This window comes from Alligator sinensis, unplaced genomic scaffold, assembly GCF_000455745.1.
Source record: "Alligator sinensis unplaced genomic scaffold, ASM45574v1 scaffold533_1, whole genome shotgun sequence".
NCBI classification, from domain to species: domain Eukaryota; kingdom Metazoa; phylum Chordata; order Crocodylia; family Alligatoridae; genus Alligator; species Alligator sinensis.
Window position 1 is genome coordinate 267,233 of NW_005842330.1, and position 16,407 is coordinate 283,639.

The following is a 16,407-nucleotide window of genomic DNA, read 5'->3' on the forward strand; positions in this document are numbered from 1 at the left end:
ATATGTACTTCTAAATCTGTGATGCAACAGTACAATGAAATAATAACACTTAAGAGAAATTGCTATTGTAAAACTTATTTTCCTTATTATTCTCTCTATCAATTAAAAATATGCTTGCATAGCAACAACAGAGGTTCATACATAAACTGTTTCTTACCCAAGCCTTATTCAAATCTTGAACTGAAAGGGAAAGGTATTTGAATGAAAGATCTCTTGAAATTTATGAAGCTGGAGTTGTTTATAATAATTTTTGCATTAATGTGCAAGTAAGGTGAAACAGAGAAGCATATCTATGCATGTATTCATGTTAATAGGAAATGGCTTCTCCACAGAAAGTTGCAATGGTCAGGATGGATATGCAGTGGCCAGGATGGATAAGTAGGGGGAAAAAAGTAGGAAGTGTTGCCTTAGATATAAAGGAGATGTACATGTGCTTGGAGGTGTGGTATAAAGTGGAAAGTAGGCATTTTGAAAGCCTCTTCATAACTGTGAGAGGGGAGAGCAGCAGGAGGGCTGTCATGGTGAGCATCTGCTACAGGTTTCCAAATCAGGAGGAGAAAGTGGATGAGGCCTTCCTTAGACAACTGATGGAAGTTTCCAAATTTCAGGACTTGATTCTCATGGGGGACTTTAATTATTGGGGTATCTGCTGGGAGGGAAACATAGCAGTGCATAAGCAGTCCAGCAAATTCCTGAAGTGTCAGGAAATTAACTTTTTGATACATAGTAAGGAGGCCAACTTGGGGGGGTGAGGAGAGCTTGATTTACTGCTCAAAAGCATTGGAGGAAGTGTTTGGGAATGTGAAGGTGGCAGAAAACTCGGGGGACAGTGACCATGAAATGATAGAGTTCAAGATCCTAAGAGGAGGAAGGAAAGAGAGTAGCAGAATAAGAACACTGGAGTTCAGAAAAGTAGACATTAACAAACACAGGAAGCTGGTCAGCAAAATCCTCTGGCAGACAAGTCTGAGGGAAAAAAGGTGTCCAGGACAGCTAGCTGTTACTTTAAGGAGGCCCTCTTGGACACGTCCTGCTGAGCATGCATATGCAGTATGTGGCACTGCAGACCCACCTGCAGCACTGCACACCACAAATGCGGGTGTTTCCCACACTGCTAATTTGCAGCACAAGGAGCTTTTTGACCCTAGGAGATACCAGTGTCAAAAAATCCAAGCCTTAAAAATACAAGGCAGTATGTATACCATCTGAAACTGGAGCCTGGCTGGTTGGAACCACGCTCCAGCTGTCAGTCTGCCTCCCTGCTGCCAAATCATTGCTGCTGAAGCCCTGGGAGGCCCCCAGGACCCCAGATAAGGCTGCTGGGGCAAGTCCAGGTGCTGACCCCAGCCTCCACTATCCCACACAGGGCAACTTGCTGTGCACCTGAGAGCACGTGAACAAGCATTCCCCAGGAACACGTAGCAGTATTTGTCCCCAAGGAAATGCATATGTGCGCTCGTCTGGACACAGCCCTTAAGGGCATAGGAACAAGTAATTTCAATGAGACAGAAGAAGTGCAACAAGAGACCAGCCTGGCTAGAAAGCAATCTATTCAATGAGTTGAAACCCAAAAAAGAATCCTATAAAAAGTGGAATGTACTAGGGAAAAGTATAGCAGTGTTGCATGGGCATGCAGGGAAAAAATTAGGAAGTTCAAGGCATAATTTAAGATGCAGCTGTCAAGAGTCATAAAATAAAAAGGGTTTTTACAAGTATGCCAATGGTAAGAGGAAGATCAAGGAAACCATCAGGGAAAAATATTGAATGTTGAAGGCAATTTAGTTATAGATGATTCAGAGAAGGCTAAGAATGTCAGGCTTTTTACTTCAGTTTTCACAAATAGATGAGTACAGTTGGCAACAAACATGGGCAAGGAGGCAAACAGTTTAGAGTAACTCCAGAACAGGTTAGGGATTACTTAGAGAACCTGAGGTTTTCAAATTGGCAGGGCTGGATGGGATCCATCCTAAGCACAGAAAGAATTGGCTCAGGTAATTTAGGAGCCATATGCTATCCTCTTTAAGAATTTGGAAAGGTTTGGTGAGGTCCTGGAAGACTGGAAAAGGGCAAACATTATATTTAAGAAAGGAAAGAAGCAGGATCTGGGGAACAACAGACCACTCAGACTGACTTAAATACCTGGAAAGTTCATGGAGCAAGTTATCAAGGAATCCATTCTGAAGTACCTAGAGGACAAGGTGATCAGGAATAGCCAAAACGGATTCACCAAGAGTAAGTCATGTCTACCAACCTGGTTTCCTTCAAACATATAATGACAAACTCTGTGGATCAGGAGAGAGCAATGGACGTGCTATATATTGACTTCAGCAAGGCCTTTGACACTGTCTCTTGTGACATTCTTATTAACAAGCTAAGGAAATACAGTTTAGATGAAAGTACTGTAAGGTTGATACATAAGTGTTTGGATCACTGTGCTCAATGAGTAGCCATCAATGGCTCAGTGTCTAGCAGGGAGAAGGTATCATGTGGGGTTTCCTGGGGGTCTGCTCTGAGTCTGGTATTGTTTAATATCTTCATTAATGATTTGGATAATGAAATCAAGTGCACAGTTTGCAAATTTGCAGTCAACACCAAATTGGGTGGAGTCGCAAATAATCTGGAAAGTAAGGCTAAGATCTGGAATGACCTGAGTATACTGGAAATAGTCTGCAACAAATCAAGACTCAACAGGAAGTGCAAAGTCCTGTACATGGGATGGGGTATTTCATGTATAAATATGGGGTGGGGAGTGACTGGCTAGGCTGCAGTACTACAAAGAACGGCCTGGAAATTACAGTAAATCATAAGTAAGCCAAAAGTGTGCTCTTGTTGCAAAACAACCCAAATGCATACTGGGTTATATTAACAGAAGTGTCGCTTGCAAATCAAGAGAAGTGATTCTTCTGCTCTATTCAGGATTGGTGAGGCCTCACCTGGAGGACTGTATCTTGCTTTGGGTTCCACATTTCAAGAAGGATGTGAACAGTTTGGAAAGAGTCCAGCACAGAAAAACAAAAATGATTAGAGGTCTAAACAGCAAGACCTATAAGGAAAGGCTGAAAGAACTAGAGTTATTTAGGTTGAAGAAGAAAGGATGGACACAAACACCTGAAGGGTGATTAACAGGCAGGATGGAAATGAGCTTTTTTTTCTGTGGGTGTAGGAGACAGGACTAGAAGCAATAACCTCAAGATGCAACATAGGAAATGTAGGTTGGACTTAGAAGGAACTTCCTGACTATGAGGGTAGTTAAGCATTGGAACAGACTGCCCAGATAAATTGTGGAATGTTCTTCTTTGGAAATTTTCAAGAGCAGGTTAGACAGACACTTTGATAGGATGGTTTAGTCAGAGATGATCCTGCCTTGAGGAAGAGACTAAACTAGATGATTTTGTGAGGTTCTTTCCAGCCCTATAATCCTGAAGGTAGTCTAGTTGATGTCTTGGAAATACTGGACATGTCTACACGAACATTTACACGAACTTAAATTTACTGTGCAGTTAGCAGGAATAGACCAGCCTCTACATGTGCAGGCATTAAAGAGCATTAATTCTGTGTGGACTGATTTGGGATTAAAGTTAGTCCCAAGACACTGCACACACACAGTGTTACTGTGCAGTAAGGGTCTACACATGTGTTACTGTGCAGTAAATAATTGCATGTAAATTTGACACCTGCATGATGCTCAAGTTGGCGTAAATCACCATATTTACTGCATAGTATGGGCATGCACATGTAGACGCATGCCCGTATTGCAGAGTAATTTCAGTTACTGTACAGTAAATGTGCATGTGCAGATGCACCCAGTGTAGGAGGGTCTTTTCATTGACTTGGCATTCCCTTACTCTTAACATTTTGGGTGGAACAGTGGATCCTGTCCTGGCTCTGCCTTACTTGTCTGTTGATTAAGTTGTTGCTTAGAAATTTAAATTGCATTTAGGTACAGAAATAAAAGGTGCATTAGAAATGGCTAAAATATGCTAGTTAAATCCTTTCTTCAATGTTAAATCTTATTTTCTCTTGAACACTACTATTGAGAATGTCTTGATGCCTTCCTAGGGTATATTATTTTATCTGACTGGCTTCCAAATGAGGAATTATTCTCTAATGTTAATTTGCTTTTTCTGTTAATTGTTCACTCAAGTGAATCTACCATTATAGCATCAATCCCCACCAATATATGTCAGGTGGTTTGCCTTCACCAAAGCCAACATCCTCCAGTACATTAAATAACTATATTGTTGGCACTGCACGCGTGTCTCTCAATCCACCCTCATGTTCTACAATGAGTACAGCCCAACTTAAAGTAGTAAGAAAACCATAGTACATTGACTTTTTTCTTCTAACTGAAGTTGCAGCATGACTACAATGTAGATATGCTATTTTTTGCATCATGAATAATTCCACATTTTAGCTTTGTATTCAAATAGTCTTTTCTAGAATATTATTATACAATCTTATAGAAGTAATAGAACAAGTATATGCAAAAGTATCAGTAAATTATATCTGATAGGGTGGGGTGATGCATTTATTGTTATTCCTTATTCTAAAGTTTATTCTGGGTTACATAATAATATCATTTGAGTTTGTTTTATTCTAGCCATTATATATCCATATTTAAGACCAATTTTCAAAAGCCAAATGAGGAAAAATATAACTGACTTAGTGTCTTTGTCTAGTCAAGTGAGACCTATACATCTCTAGGTAGATGCTATACATTTCTAGGTAGATGCTTGTTGCATCTTTCTCTACTTTGCTAATTCCCTTTAGGACTAGGGACAAGAAAGCATTAGCATAAGAAATGCCATACCACACATTTCAGGTGCTTCATCAGAGTTGTCTCCACAATCATCTTCTCCATCACATACCCAGAAATGTAGTTTACAGAGTGAATTGTTGCATAGAAATTCATCTGCTCTACATATATTTCCCCCTTGAAGAAAGTAAGAAATAAATAATTCATGACAATTAAAATTGATATACTGTAGTTTTGTTTGTCCACAGGCTAGCTTAATCTAGTGGAACATGCAACAGAAACTGAATGGGCCAAATCCCATAGGGAAAAGAGAACTATGCCGAGAGGGAACATGGCTATTCAAAATACTTCCATCAACTCAACATAACATGTTTTTTCCTTGGTCTTGTTACTGCTATGATGGAATCAAACTCTGTCTGATCACGTAGACCTAAGTTTAGGAAAGAAGCAAAGGAGTTATATGCTATGAGTTATTCAGACATGTAACAAAGGTTGTCTTTAGTTAGGCAGATTTCTGAGGGCCACAGGACTTTGGACAATTGGGGATTCAATGATGTGATAAAAACCAGGAGAGACACAGGGGAAGTAATCCAGCCCCTGGAATGCCACAGATTTCCAGATTTGTCCTATATGGATCTTTTCTGTGATGCTAGAAACCTATTGCTTTTCCTATATCCATGTTGATATATACTCCATTTCCCATGCGCATCAGCTTGTGTGTAAAGCAGACTTGATTAATTGAGTCTGATCTGACCCGCCATATCTCCAGTGCATCGCAAGATGAAAAGGTATGTGTATAAATGCCTTGGTGATTAATTAAAATTTAAGAAAGAGTTTTTATCTTGCAAATGAGTAGTAGGTATCACATAACAGAAATTACTGGATAGTATCTCACTATGAAAGTCTAGGCATTTATGAGATTTCCTCCTTTCTAAACATGCCTGACTCTTTAATTGATATAACCCACATTTCATTAAAAATTCAATCAGCATTGAGCTTAATGAATACTCTTAACTATTTTATTTCCAAATCAATTACATTACAATATATCATGCAATACTAAATTTAATAAATATAAACAGGGTTTTCTGGGTACCTAATACATCAATCAGTAGACTGCCTCTATATTCTTGAATATATGGAAACTAGATAGAGATATTGAAAATATTCTATTTATTTTCTTTTCTTTGCCTATATAAGGTATTCATTTCTATTTTGGTCAAGTTTTATCATAATTTATCTATTTAACATTTCCACAGTAGGAACAGATGCTATAGAATTAAGAACAGCTTCTGGCTTCTTGTATTCATATGTGATGGCTGTAAATAGCAGAATGACACGCTCAGTTGTTATTGCAGATAATGGATCCACACTGTTAACCTCTTATGGACGTGTATTTCTCTGACAAATGATCTGCATTCTTTTAAGGAATATTCCAAAAACATTTTAACATTTCTCCTTAAAATGCTCTCTTCAATAAGTTACAGGACCTTGGTGAAACATTTTCTCCTTTACCCATTACAGGAATATTTTTGCATAATATGACATTAACCAATTAGGGTTAAATATAGGGTTCATCTACCTGGGGAAACCAAAGTAAAATGAGCTAAGGTGTAAATGTACAGTACAATATCTATTCTTTACTAACTCCTCATTTACATGTCTTTATTCTTCTCCCACAAATGTGTCTTATTTGATTAAATTTAATACACTTTAGAAATGAAATAAAGAAGACATGAGCCAGTGCAGAATGGGTAGACTAGCTCCTGGGTGATGAAGTGAGATTTGTACCGAAGGCCCTGTAGAACAAAATGAATTATTCCCGCAAGCTCTTTCATCTTGCCCATTTGCATTATTTAAGGGCAGCTGCAAACCAAGCATTTCCAGGAGAGCTTTGAAATACTGCATTTTGAAAACTGGATTATTTGTAACCAGTTTCACTGAAAATCTGCAATTCTTACCTTTTTCAGTTACAGTAAATCTTGTAATACAAGAAAACTATGCAAAAATGACTTGTTTTTTTCTTAAAAGATCATTTGCATTGATGTAAATCAACTTTGGTGGAATTACTCCAAATTTACACAGGTTTCAGAGTGTTGTCAGATAGCAATCTGTAGTACCTTGTGTAAAATTCTGCATAACTTGATAGTTTTTTTCTGTTTGGATCATAGAGATCTATTCTTTTTCATGAACTGTCAGGTAAGAGTTCTATTGCAGTTTTTCCATTTTACTGTTCTGTGGTCTTCATAACACTCACAAGTGGTAATGCCTATCACATATGCTGAGCATGCACTATGCATACTATGCACAAGACTGTTGTGTGCTTCTTTAAACAATTCCTTACTCAAGCCAAAGCCATTACCTTTCTTTACGTACAAATCTGGAACCTGATAAGTAGGTTTTCTCTAAATGAAGCAGTTTCATTTTATGAGGAATACATTTAATCTTTTGATAAGCATTGCTTTGTAACTTCTGTTTTCTCCAGACTGGATAGCTCTTTTTTCCACAAGGGAGTATCTTTTGTCTCCAGCAGCATAATTTTGTCTCCAGCATGTTGTGTCTCCAGCAGTATAATAAATCCTAATAATAACTATTAATTTTTATACTGAGATAAAGATGGTATTATAATATAAACCATGGGTCAGCAACATTTTTGCCCAGAGTGGCAAAAACAACCAACCTTGACCCACGCCTCAACTTAGCATCCCGAGGGTAGACAGTGGGGGGAGCCACAAAGGGCCTGGTATTAATCTTTTTTCATCCTTATAAGATGGTACTGGTACCTAAGACATTTTATCAAGATTCTTGTTCTTGATAAGCCTTTCATGTTGGCCAAAGTGCTTTTCATCCTGCAAATGGAGTTATCTTCAATTCTTGACTGGCCCACGTCTCCCACAAATGTTGTACTATTAACTAGCATAACTGACCACAAACTATTAACTAACCACAAATCTTATACTATTAACTAACTAATGCTTTTCCTAGCATGGTCTGCAAAGTATCTTTTACAAACTGCAAACTATCCTAGTAAGTAATCTTAATTGTGATAAACTCTTTGATGTGCTGCTCCTCTTTTTTTCTCTTTCTCCTCCCTATTTTCCTCCAACTATTCTGACCCCCACTGATATCCTTGAAATTAGTTGGTAAGTTTCTTGAGGCTTGTTTTTAATTGAACGGTGAAATATGCACCATATATTTTTGGATGCTGGTTCTTTTAAAAACCTGACTAGCTTCATAATCTCACCTTCTGGTTGGCAAACACCCTTTCAGTAATTAATCACTGTATGCAGTTGCCATCTCTGAACAGCTCATTCCAAACATTTTTCCCTTCTATAGCTCTGCCATCTACAGCTTCGCTACTTTTATCTCCGATATTTGATTCCTAAAAAAATGTAGAAATGAAGAGGTCATCCTGCAGAGCATACAATTTCTCATCATTATGTTATTAGTTAATAAAGATATATTATCCTATCACTGATAGTCATACCTTTTAGCTGCTCTAGAAAGATGGGGGAGCAAACTTAACTGTTCGGCTTGCATGATCCTGTAAGTTGTAAGATACAAACTAGCTAAATAGCCCTAATGTTGACCCTGAATGAAGAAAAGTTAAAGCTGAAGCAGTCTGATTTTGATATAATGGGTGAGGACACACATACTAACTCTCCGACAGTTACGTCAATTTAACTTTCTGAAGTCAGCTCAACTGTCAGAGCATATACAGGTCTGTGGAGCAGAGTCAACTTAAATGCAGTGCAAGATAATATACCACCAAGGTATACTATCTTGAATCACATTAGTTAAGTCAATTTAACTCGCAAGGTGGCTGCCACCATATCAAGGAGCTTTACATGTGCATGCTCCAATGTGGCTTAAATTAAGTCACCTTATTTTAAATCAACTTTGCATGTGTTTTCACACCAAATATATCTATCTATACTCCAAATGAAAGAAGCAGGAAAAAGTACATATCAGTGAGAAAAAATGGATAGCAAAGAATCTAAATGATGACCCTAAACTACAGCAAAAAGTGCAAACTCTAAGGGGGGATATGGTAGTTTGCTGCACCCAGTCTACATTCACATGGCTTACTTTAAGCCAGAGTGGGCAAAATACAGCCTGTGGGCCAGATCGAGCCCACCAATTGATGGTATCTGGCCTGCGGCTGCCCCCACAACACTCTCCATGGGATAGAGCCCTGTCCAATCCCACCTGGGACAGCCCATGTCATGCTCCCACCCCCACCTGCCAATGGCAGCATCCTAGCCCTGGCCAGTGTGAACAGCTTCCCAGCAGGGCTGCTCCTACTGCAGCTGCCCAGATTCCTCTTGGCTCCACCACCTCCAGCAGCAGCTCCTTCTCCTGCACTTGCTGTGCTGCTCCAGGCAGCAGACAGTATGGAGAAGTGGCAGCAGCCATGAGGGTGTATGCTGGGTACCACATGCCCAGCCAGGCAGGGTGGGGAAGCTGTAGCCAGGTGGATCTTGCCCCAGAGTGCAGGGCTTCAGCTCTAGCTCCCAGCCACATTCAACCCATTCTGCCTACCCAACCCCATGAACCACCTGTGGCCAGCCAGCTCCCCCAACCTGTGGCCAACCAAGTGGGTGGAGGGTAGCTGGGGCTGGAGCCCTGTGCACTAAGGCAGGAGCCATCTCACTGCAGCTTGCACCTGCCTGACTGGTCATGTTGTGCCTGGCACATGTCTCCAAGGCTGCCACCACTTCCCTGGTGCCCAGAGTGGTGCAGCACAGGCAGGAGGAGGAGCTGCTGCTGGAGACACTCCCTCCACTCCCACCTGGTTCCTGGGACCTAGTGCATAGGCAGCCCCACACACACATTTGCATACCCTCCCACAGCACCACTCCCTGCCCCACACAATATACAAGAGTAAGACTTTATTTTGAGCGATCATGCAATCACCTCTATATACACTACTGTAACAGGGAACCCTAACCCACTTACTAAGAGACAAAGTGGTCCCTTTAAGTCCAGAACCTTCCAGTCATGGCTGACCGGTCAAGTAGGGGTTAAGGCTCAAGCCCTGCCAGCCGGTCAGGGGACAGGAAGAGGAAGGTCAGGACCCTACAAATGGCAAGTGGAGAAGGCCAGAGGGGCAGCCAGGAGGCAGATTCCCAAAGACCATAGTGCTGCAGCTGCAGTCTCTGTCAGAAGAGTACGCCATGCCCTGAGTCATCCTCATGATCATCTAAAGTAAGCAGGCATGTTGCCTCTCTTGTTTCTGTATTATTATCTTCCATTATATGACCTTAAAAGCCTATGTTTTGTGTTGAATGTTAAGACTGGTGGTTTGGGTGATGCAATTTGGGGAAGGAGGAGGCCTCATTGGGGGCCCACTACAGTGTGGGGACCCTAGTGCCAGAGAATGTGCAGTATTCAGGGGTGAGCTGACCCCAGTGCCACAGAGAGGCAGGAGCCCGAGTGAGGTTGGTTTTTTTTTTGAGAGCTAGAGCCTGGGAGTCAAACCCTGATTAGTAGGGGGGTTTTGACTGACAGGCCTAGCTAGAGAGAAAAGGGGTAGGCCCACAATGGCCGAGACACCAACATAAAGAGGAATTTAAAAATACCATCTGCGAGGCTTGAGGTAAGGTACAGGGGAGGAACAGAGCCACAGATAGCACCCCCTGGCATTGGGACATACAATGGGCAGCCTCCCACTTAATTAACAACAGGGCGTGGCAGACGAGAAGGCAGGCAGTAGGCCCATAACAGGTGGGCGGGGCCACCAGTAGATGGACCCCGAGCAGGCCCACCCTGTTACAACTACTAAAAATAAATAAATAAATAAAACAAAAAAAAATCAGGACAAATGTATTTTTTTTAAATAAAATTGAAATATGTTATGGTAGATGTTTGACTTTTAGTATATGATTTTATTTTGTTTTTCAATTATAACTTGTTAAAATGATATCTTCTGAAAGGTTTTATGTGTGCAGCCCTCTACAGCTCACCAAAACACATTAAGTGGCCCTCCAGCTGACATAATTGCCCAACCCTGCTTTAAGCCATGTAAATACAGACTGGGAGTAACATTTTAAACCATTTGCCGCTCCTAGGCTGTGCTGCAAATATATACAGGCATTCGGGAGATTAGATTAACCTGATCTCAACCTAGGTTAGTATACTTTCTCAGGTGAGCTAAAGAGATTGGGCACACCATTTTGGAGGCGATTTAAGCCCTTTGAATGTTTGCACAATTGGTAGTTCAACGTAACTCTGATTAGGCTGATCTAAATGTAATGTCTTTATGCAAAGGTCTAGAGTTTAAACTAGGTATAAACTGAAGGAAATTGGATTTTAAAACTAGAAAGGATCATCTAGTCCAAAGGTGGCCAATTTGAGGCACAGGTGCCACAAATGGCATAGGCAGCCCCTGTGTGTGGCATGCAGGAGACTGAGGTGACAGGCAGAACACTGGCAGATGAAGTAGGGACCAGAAACCAGAGCATCAGATGAGGAGTAGAGGCCAAAAGGAGATAGCAGAGCAGAATCTTGAGAAGGAAGCAGAAGGCAGAGCAGAAGATTGGGCAGGGGAATGGGATTGGAGTGCCACTCAGTGAGGGTGTGAGGCTAGTTTGTGGCACACCTGACAAAAGGGTGGGCCACCACTGATCTAGTGTAACCTTCTGCATATAATCACACTCCATAACATTCCATCCATTTACCATCTTGAGCCCAATAACTAGGTCTTCAGTAAGTATAACCATCTAATGCATTTCAGGTCTAAAAAATTACATACTGGAATCTGAGAAATAGGAAAGAGTAAAAAACCATCACTGTCACAAACAAAATATCAGTTTCTTTGGCAGCACAGATACTTGATGGGACAAATTATAACAATAGAATATTGGTATAAAAGACAGTACATTTTTCAGGTAGGACAGGTGGGGAAAATAGGGAGGAAGCCTTGCACTGTATATCAGTGACACATATTGTGGTTTTTGAAGTCCAGAAAAGTGGAAGGCATACATGTTGAAAGTCTTTTCATGAAATAAAAAGGTGAAAAGAAAGGGAGAAATAATGACAGAGTTTTACACACAGGACCTGGTCATAATGAAGGATTTCAACTACTTGGACATCTATTACATAGCCAATAGTATGACAGGAATGTGGTGTGTTGGAATGTGTTTTAGACGTTTTATTGCATCAGAAAATTAAACAAAGAGGGGAGGTAATTTTAGATATGGTCCTCACAGAAAGAATAGAGTAAGAATATGAATATGGAATGGAATTTGGGTGGAAATGATAGTGAACTAGTAGACTTAACTACTTTAAGAATAGAGGTCATTATTCAAAGAAAAGGAAGTAGTAACAGCAGCAAAATAACAACAAGGCCACGGCAGTGGGGGGGAGCAGCAAGCCAGGCCTGACATGACCCAATGCGGCAGCGGCTGGGAGAGAGGAGGAGTGGGCCTTCTCCCCCTGTCCGGCAGAAGGGAGCGGGGGAGCGGGCCCAGATTGGGGGGGTGGGGCACAGGGCTCCATCCCCCCCACACACCCCCATCATTCTTGATGGGCAATTCTTGATGGGCTAGTGTGTGTGTGTGTGTGTGTGTGTGTGTGTGTGTGTGTGATTGTAGTATAAATTAAGGGAGTTTTTTCTCTACAATATATATAATTAAGCACATCACCTAAGGATGCTGTAGTAACCCTGCCACTAGAGGTAGTTAAGGCTAGATAAATATCTGGTAGGAGTGGTTTAGTATCTTGCTACATCTGGTCTTATAAGATGAGAGATAGATTAGATGACTTTTTGAGGTTCCTTTCAGACCTGCATTACTACAATTTTATTTCATAATTTTATTAAGCAGAGAATACTCCAAGAACAGATTCTCTTATATTGTTTTGACTATTTGTTCCATATTGGAAATAATCAAAGCAGGAGAAGGGGTGGGGGGGGGGGATGTTTTAAACCAAACTATTCAAATCTTAAACAAGTTAGTAAAGGTTTTAATATCCTTAGCAACAAAAAGGTAAGCTTTCTTTTTTCTTTAGAATCATTATACAAGTTTACTGTTGCTAAGCAATTAAGTTATGACAATTTCTTGAAACTCATAATCTGTCTGACATTATTTTCTAGTAAATGGAATCTCAACATCTTTTAAGTGAATTGGACTATAAAGAAAGTTAAGATAAAAATATCTTCAAAAGAAAAATAAAGAAACTCTTTTCTCATGGAGGTAGTACCAAGACAAAAAAGTGCATGGAATTGATCTAATCAGTTTATGCATTTGTGCCAGATTGTTAGATTAAAATTAACAAGATGCTTTCCTTTAACTATAAAACATGTTTCAGTTCAAGACTTACCAATTTTTTAAGGAACATCTCACTTGCATGAAATAGTCAAATATACAAGAATATATTGCCAGGTAAGACTATTAGGAAGTCACAAGTTATTATCACACACAGTCTACTTTTATTGCAAATGGAACTTAAATCTATGAGAAGAAATTTAAATGTTAAAAAAATGTCAAGAAAAAAATCTGCATGACTAAACATTATTCTGAGTGGAAAATCTGTCCAAAAGACAGTAAATATAAATACATAGGATTTCCCAGATTCAGCCTGTTTGTTAAAAAATGAACAAATCTGACTTCTTTTTAAGCCTATATACAAGGACTCTTGAAACTGGGCATGGAGATTATCACCATGATTGTCCAGCCTTAGAATAACACTCCATTTTAGTAGTTATGTTTGTGAAAAGGAAAAAAAAAAAGTTTTTTATGAGATCAAGATAATACTATACTCATTTTATGTGATTGCTGTGTCTGTCAAATTCCTTTCTAGAAGAGATTTGTGCACCAGAAATCATAATTGTAACATAAATACGAAGTATTTTAGTGATAACCAACTAGGCAAATGACTTCTTATTGTGTTCTAAGTAATTTACAGTTCAAAGAAACTACATTATTACATCCCAAGAATAATGGGTACTTTACATAAAAAGAAAGCATTGCTCCTTATTTTCAGTCCATTAGTTTTTTGAAGGGATATAGCTGAGATATTTTTAAAGGCAGTTTTTAAGAACACAAAAAGTGTTTCTTTAAATTTTTCAAGCCTCATTGATCATCTCATTCATCTTATATAATAATCCATTCTTCATAATTTCAAAATATTTTTTTTTCAATTTCAGTTGAAACTGTTTGCAACTGTTTTTGGACTTTCTTTTATCTCTATACTATTAATCCTCTCATAAAATGTCTTCCTTTTGCACTTCTCAGTTACAAAAACATTATTACAGTACTGTTTAATATCTTGTCCAACGGTAAGCTCAGAGTTTGCCTTGATGATAAAATAAATAGACTAAGATTAATCAGCGCTGTGTTCTGGCACACATCCTCCTCAATTGGTACACACATGATATTCCTCATAAATAAAATCAAGAAAATTTATTTATGCTGATTTTATTGTTATTTTAACACAGGACTCTGAGACTAACATTATTGAAACTACACTTAGTAATGATTTGGCAAAATTAGAAGATTATTTTAATGAATGATGTTTGAAGCCCAACCCTGAAAAAACGATGTATTCCTTTTTTCATCTCTCAAATGTCCATGTGAACATCTGTCTAAGAATTAGCTTTTGTGGAAAACCAGTCAACTATGAACCCAACCCCAAAATATTTAGGAATCCACCTTCACCATAGTCTCACCTATAGGCATCATCTATAAATGACTAAGAACAAACTTCCCACATGTAATAACATCATCTCAAAACCAGCTGGTATGAGTTAGGGAAGCAACGCAGAAGTCCATAGAACATCAGTGCTGGCCCTCGTTTATTCTGCAGCTGACTATTGTGCCCCACTTTGGAGCAGGAGTACCCATACCAGTCTAATTGACTCTCAAATGAATGAAACAATGAGATTCATAATACATACTTGCAGTTACACTCCTGTTTGGTTGCTTGTTCTCATATCCCTACTCCTGATCTTTGACACAAACAGGGTACTTTAAGACTCTACTAAAATGCTTACATTCAATTCGCTACTCATGTTTTTAGAAACTTAATGACCCCCTTAGGCCAAGGCTTCGTTTAAGAATGCTATTTTGGAGTGAGGGGAAAAAAGCCGAATGAGAAAAATTTTGACATCAAGGAAAAACGGATCCAGCAAAGGAACACAATTGACATCATTAAGAAATTTCTTATCATGGACCCCACATCTAAACCTTCGGGCTTTGCTTTACTAAGCTGGAGCTGGAAAACACTGAACAGAGTTTGTACTGGACAAGCTATATGTAACTACCTACTACATAAATGGAATTTTATTAAAGATTCCAAGTGTGGGTGTGGTGAAATGCAAACAATAGCACACATAATGAAGGAATGTCCTATTTATTATTTTAATGGTTGCATGAAGATCTGCATCAGTCTACTAGCAATGCCTTGCAATAGATATTAAATCTAAAACTGGCAGATAAGGTACTCTGGGTAAATCTGATATCTTTTATTAGACCAACTGAAATAGTTGGAAAACATTCTTCTTTGCAAGCTTTCAGGAGCAAACACTTTTCGTCAGGCTGAGAAAACATCTGCAGTTGTTGTGCGCTCTTCCTGGATCAAATGAATAGTAAAGAAGCCAGAGGCTGGTATGCATGCAAGAAAGCCAGACAGTGAAGTTGTAAATAGGAGTCAATGGGTGAGAGATGGGTTGTAGGGTGCGGGGGAGAGTAATGAATGTAGCTGGCAAATAGTGGAGAGGTACCTGGAGAGGCAGATGTTAGGCAGATTATAATGTGTCATAAATCCAAAGTCTATATTTAGTCCAGGGTTTTTTTTTCCAGTAGGTTGATGAAGTGAAGTTCATAGGCTCATCTGTGAAAGGTGTTTTGTAAAATCCCTTTTAGGATTAGAACTGAGAGTTTTGAGAGAGAGTGGTTTTCTTGTGAGAAATGTGCCCCCACAGGTAATTCATTATTCTTGTCATTTCAGTGCAAGTTTGGTGGTGACAGAGGGCTTGGCTGTACACTACAGCTTTCTTGGTCTGTTTAGGTTGGTTGTGTTTAGGGTGATTCCAACAAAACTTCATTCTCTGACAACACTGAGCAAAAGATTAACCCCCCAAAATCAGACTGAATTATTAAAAATCAGACTGAATACCTCACAGTGGATGAATCTCTAACCTTGTCCATTATATTTACTGCTTCAGGGAAAGAATGAACAATGAAATAATCAACAACACATGCTACCATAACAACTGCTCCCTATCAGAGAGAAGGGCCATATAATCTCTATGATCTAACCACCAAATAGTAACAAAAGCAGCAGATGAAGGAGGAGCCATAGTCATCCTTAACGGTGAAGACTACATAGAAAGAAGCCAACAGACAACTCTCTGACACCACCTATTCAATAAACTACAGAAAGACCCCACTTCCCTTTTCACCTTGAAGCTCAGAACTACCATCAAATCATTTCCATCAGAACTACAAGAAAAACTGCAGACTTTGATCCCCCAGCCCCCACACTACCTAACCCAGGGACTTTTTACATGCTCCCTAAAATCCACAAACAAGAGAACCCTGACAGCCCTATCATATCCAACCATGGAACCCTAACTGAGGAAATATCAGGTATCATCAAATCAATCCTAAAACCTCTTGTCACCCAAAGAGCAAGTTTTGTCCCAAACA

The 16,407-nt window shown here is 39.5% G+C and overlaps 1 protein-coding gene across 1 annotated transcript in view; it reads right to left on the minus strand.

The window, feature by feature from the left end:
* LRP1B (LDL receptor related protein 1B) overlaps positions 1 to 16,407 on the minus strand; it is a 1,375,759-nt gene that overhangs the window by 114,407 nt on the left and 1,244,945 nt on the right. The window contains exon 72 of the mRNA XM_006028602.1: positions 4,811 to 4,933. Within this exon, the coding sequence (XP_006028664.1) occupies positions 4,811 to 4,933 (123 nt within the window). The remainder of the gene's footprint in view (positions 1 to 4,810; positions 4,934 to 16,407) is intronic.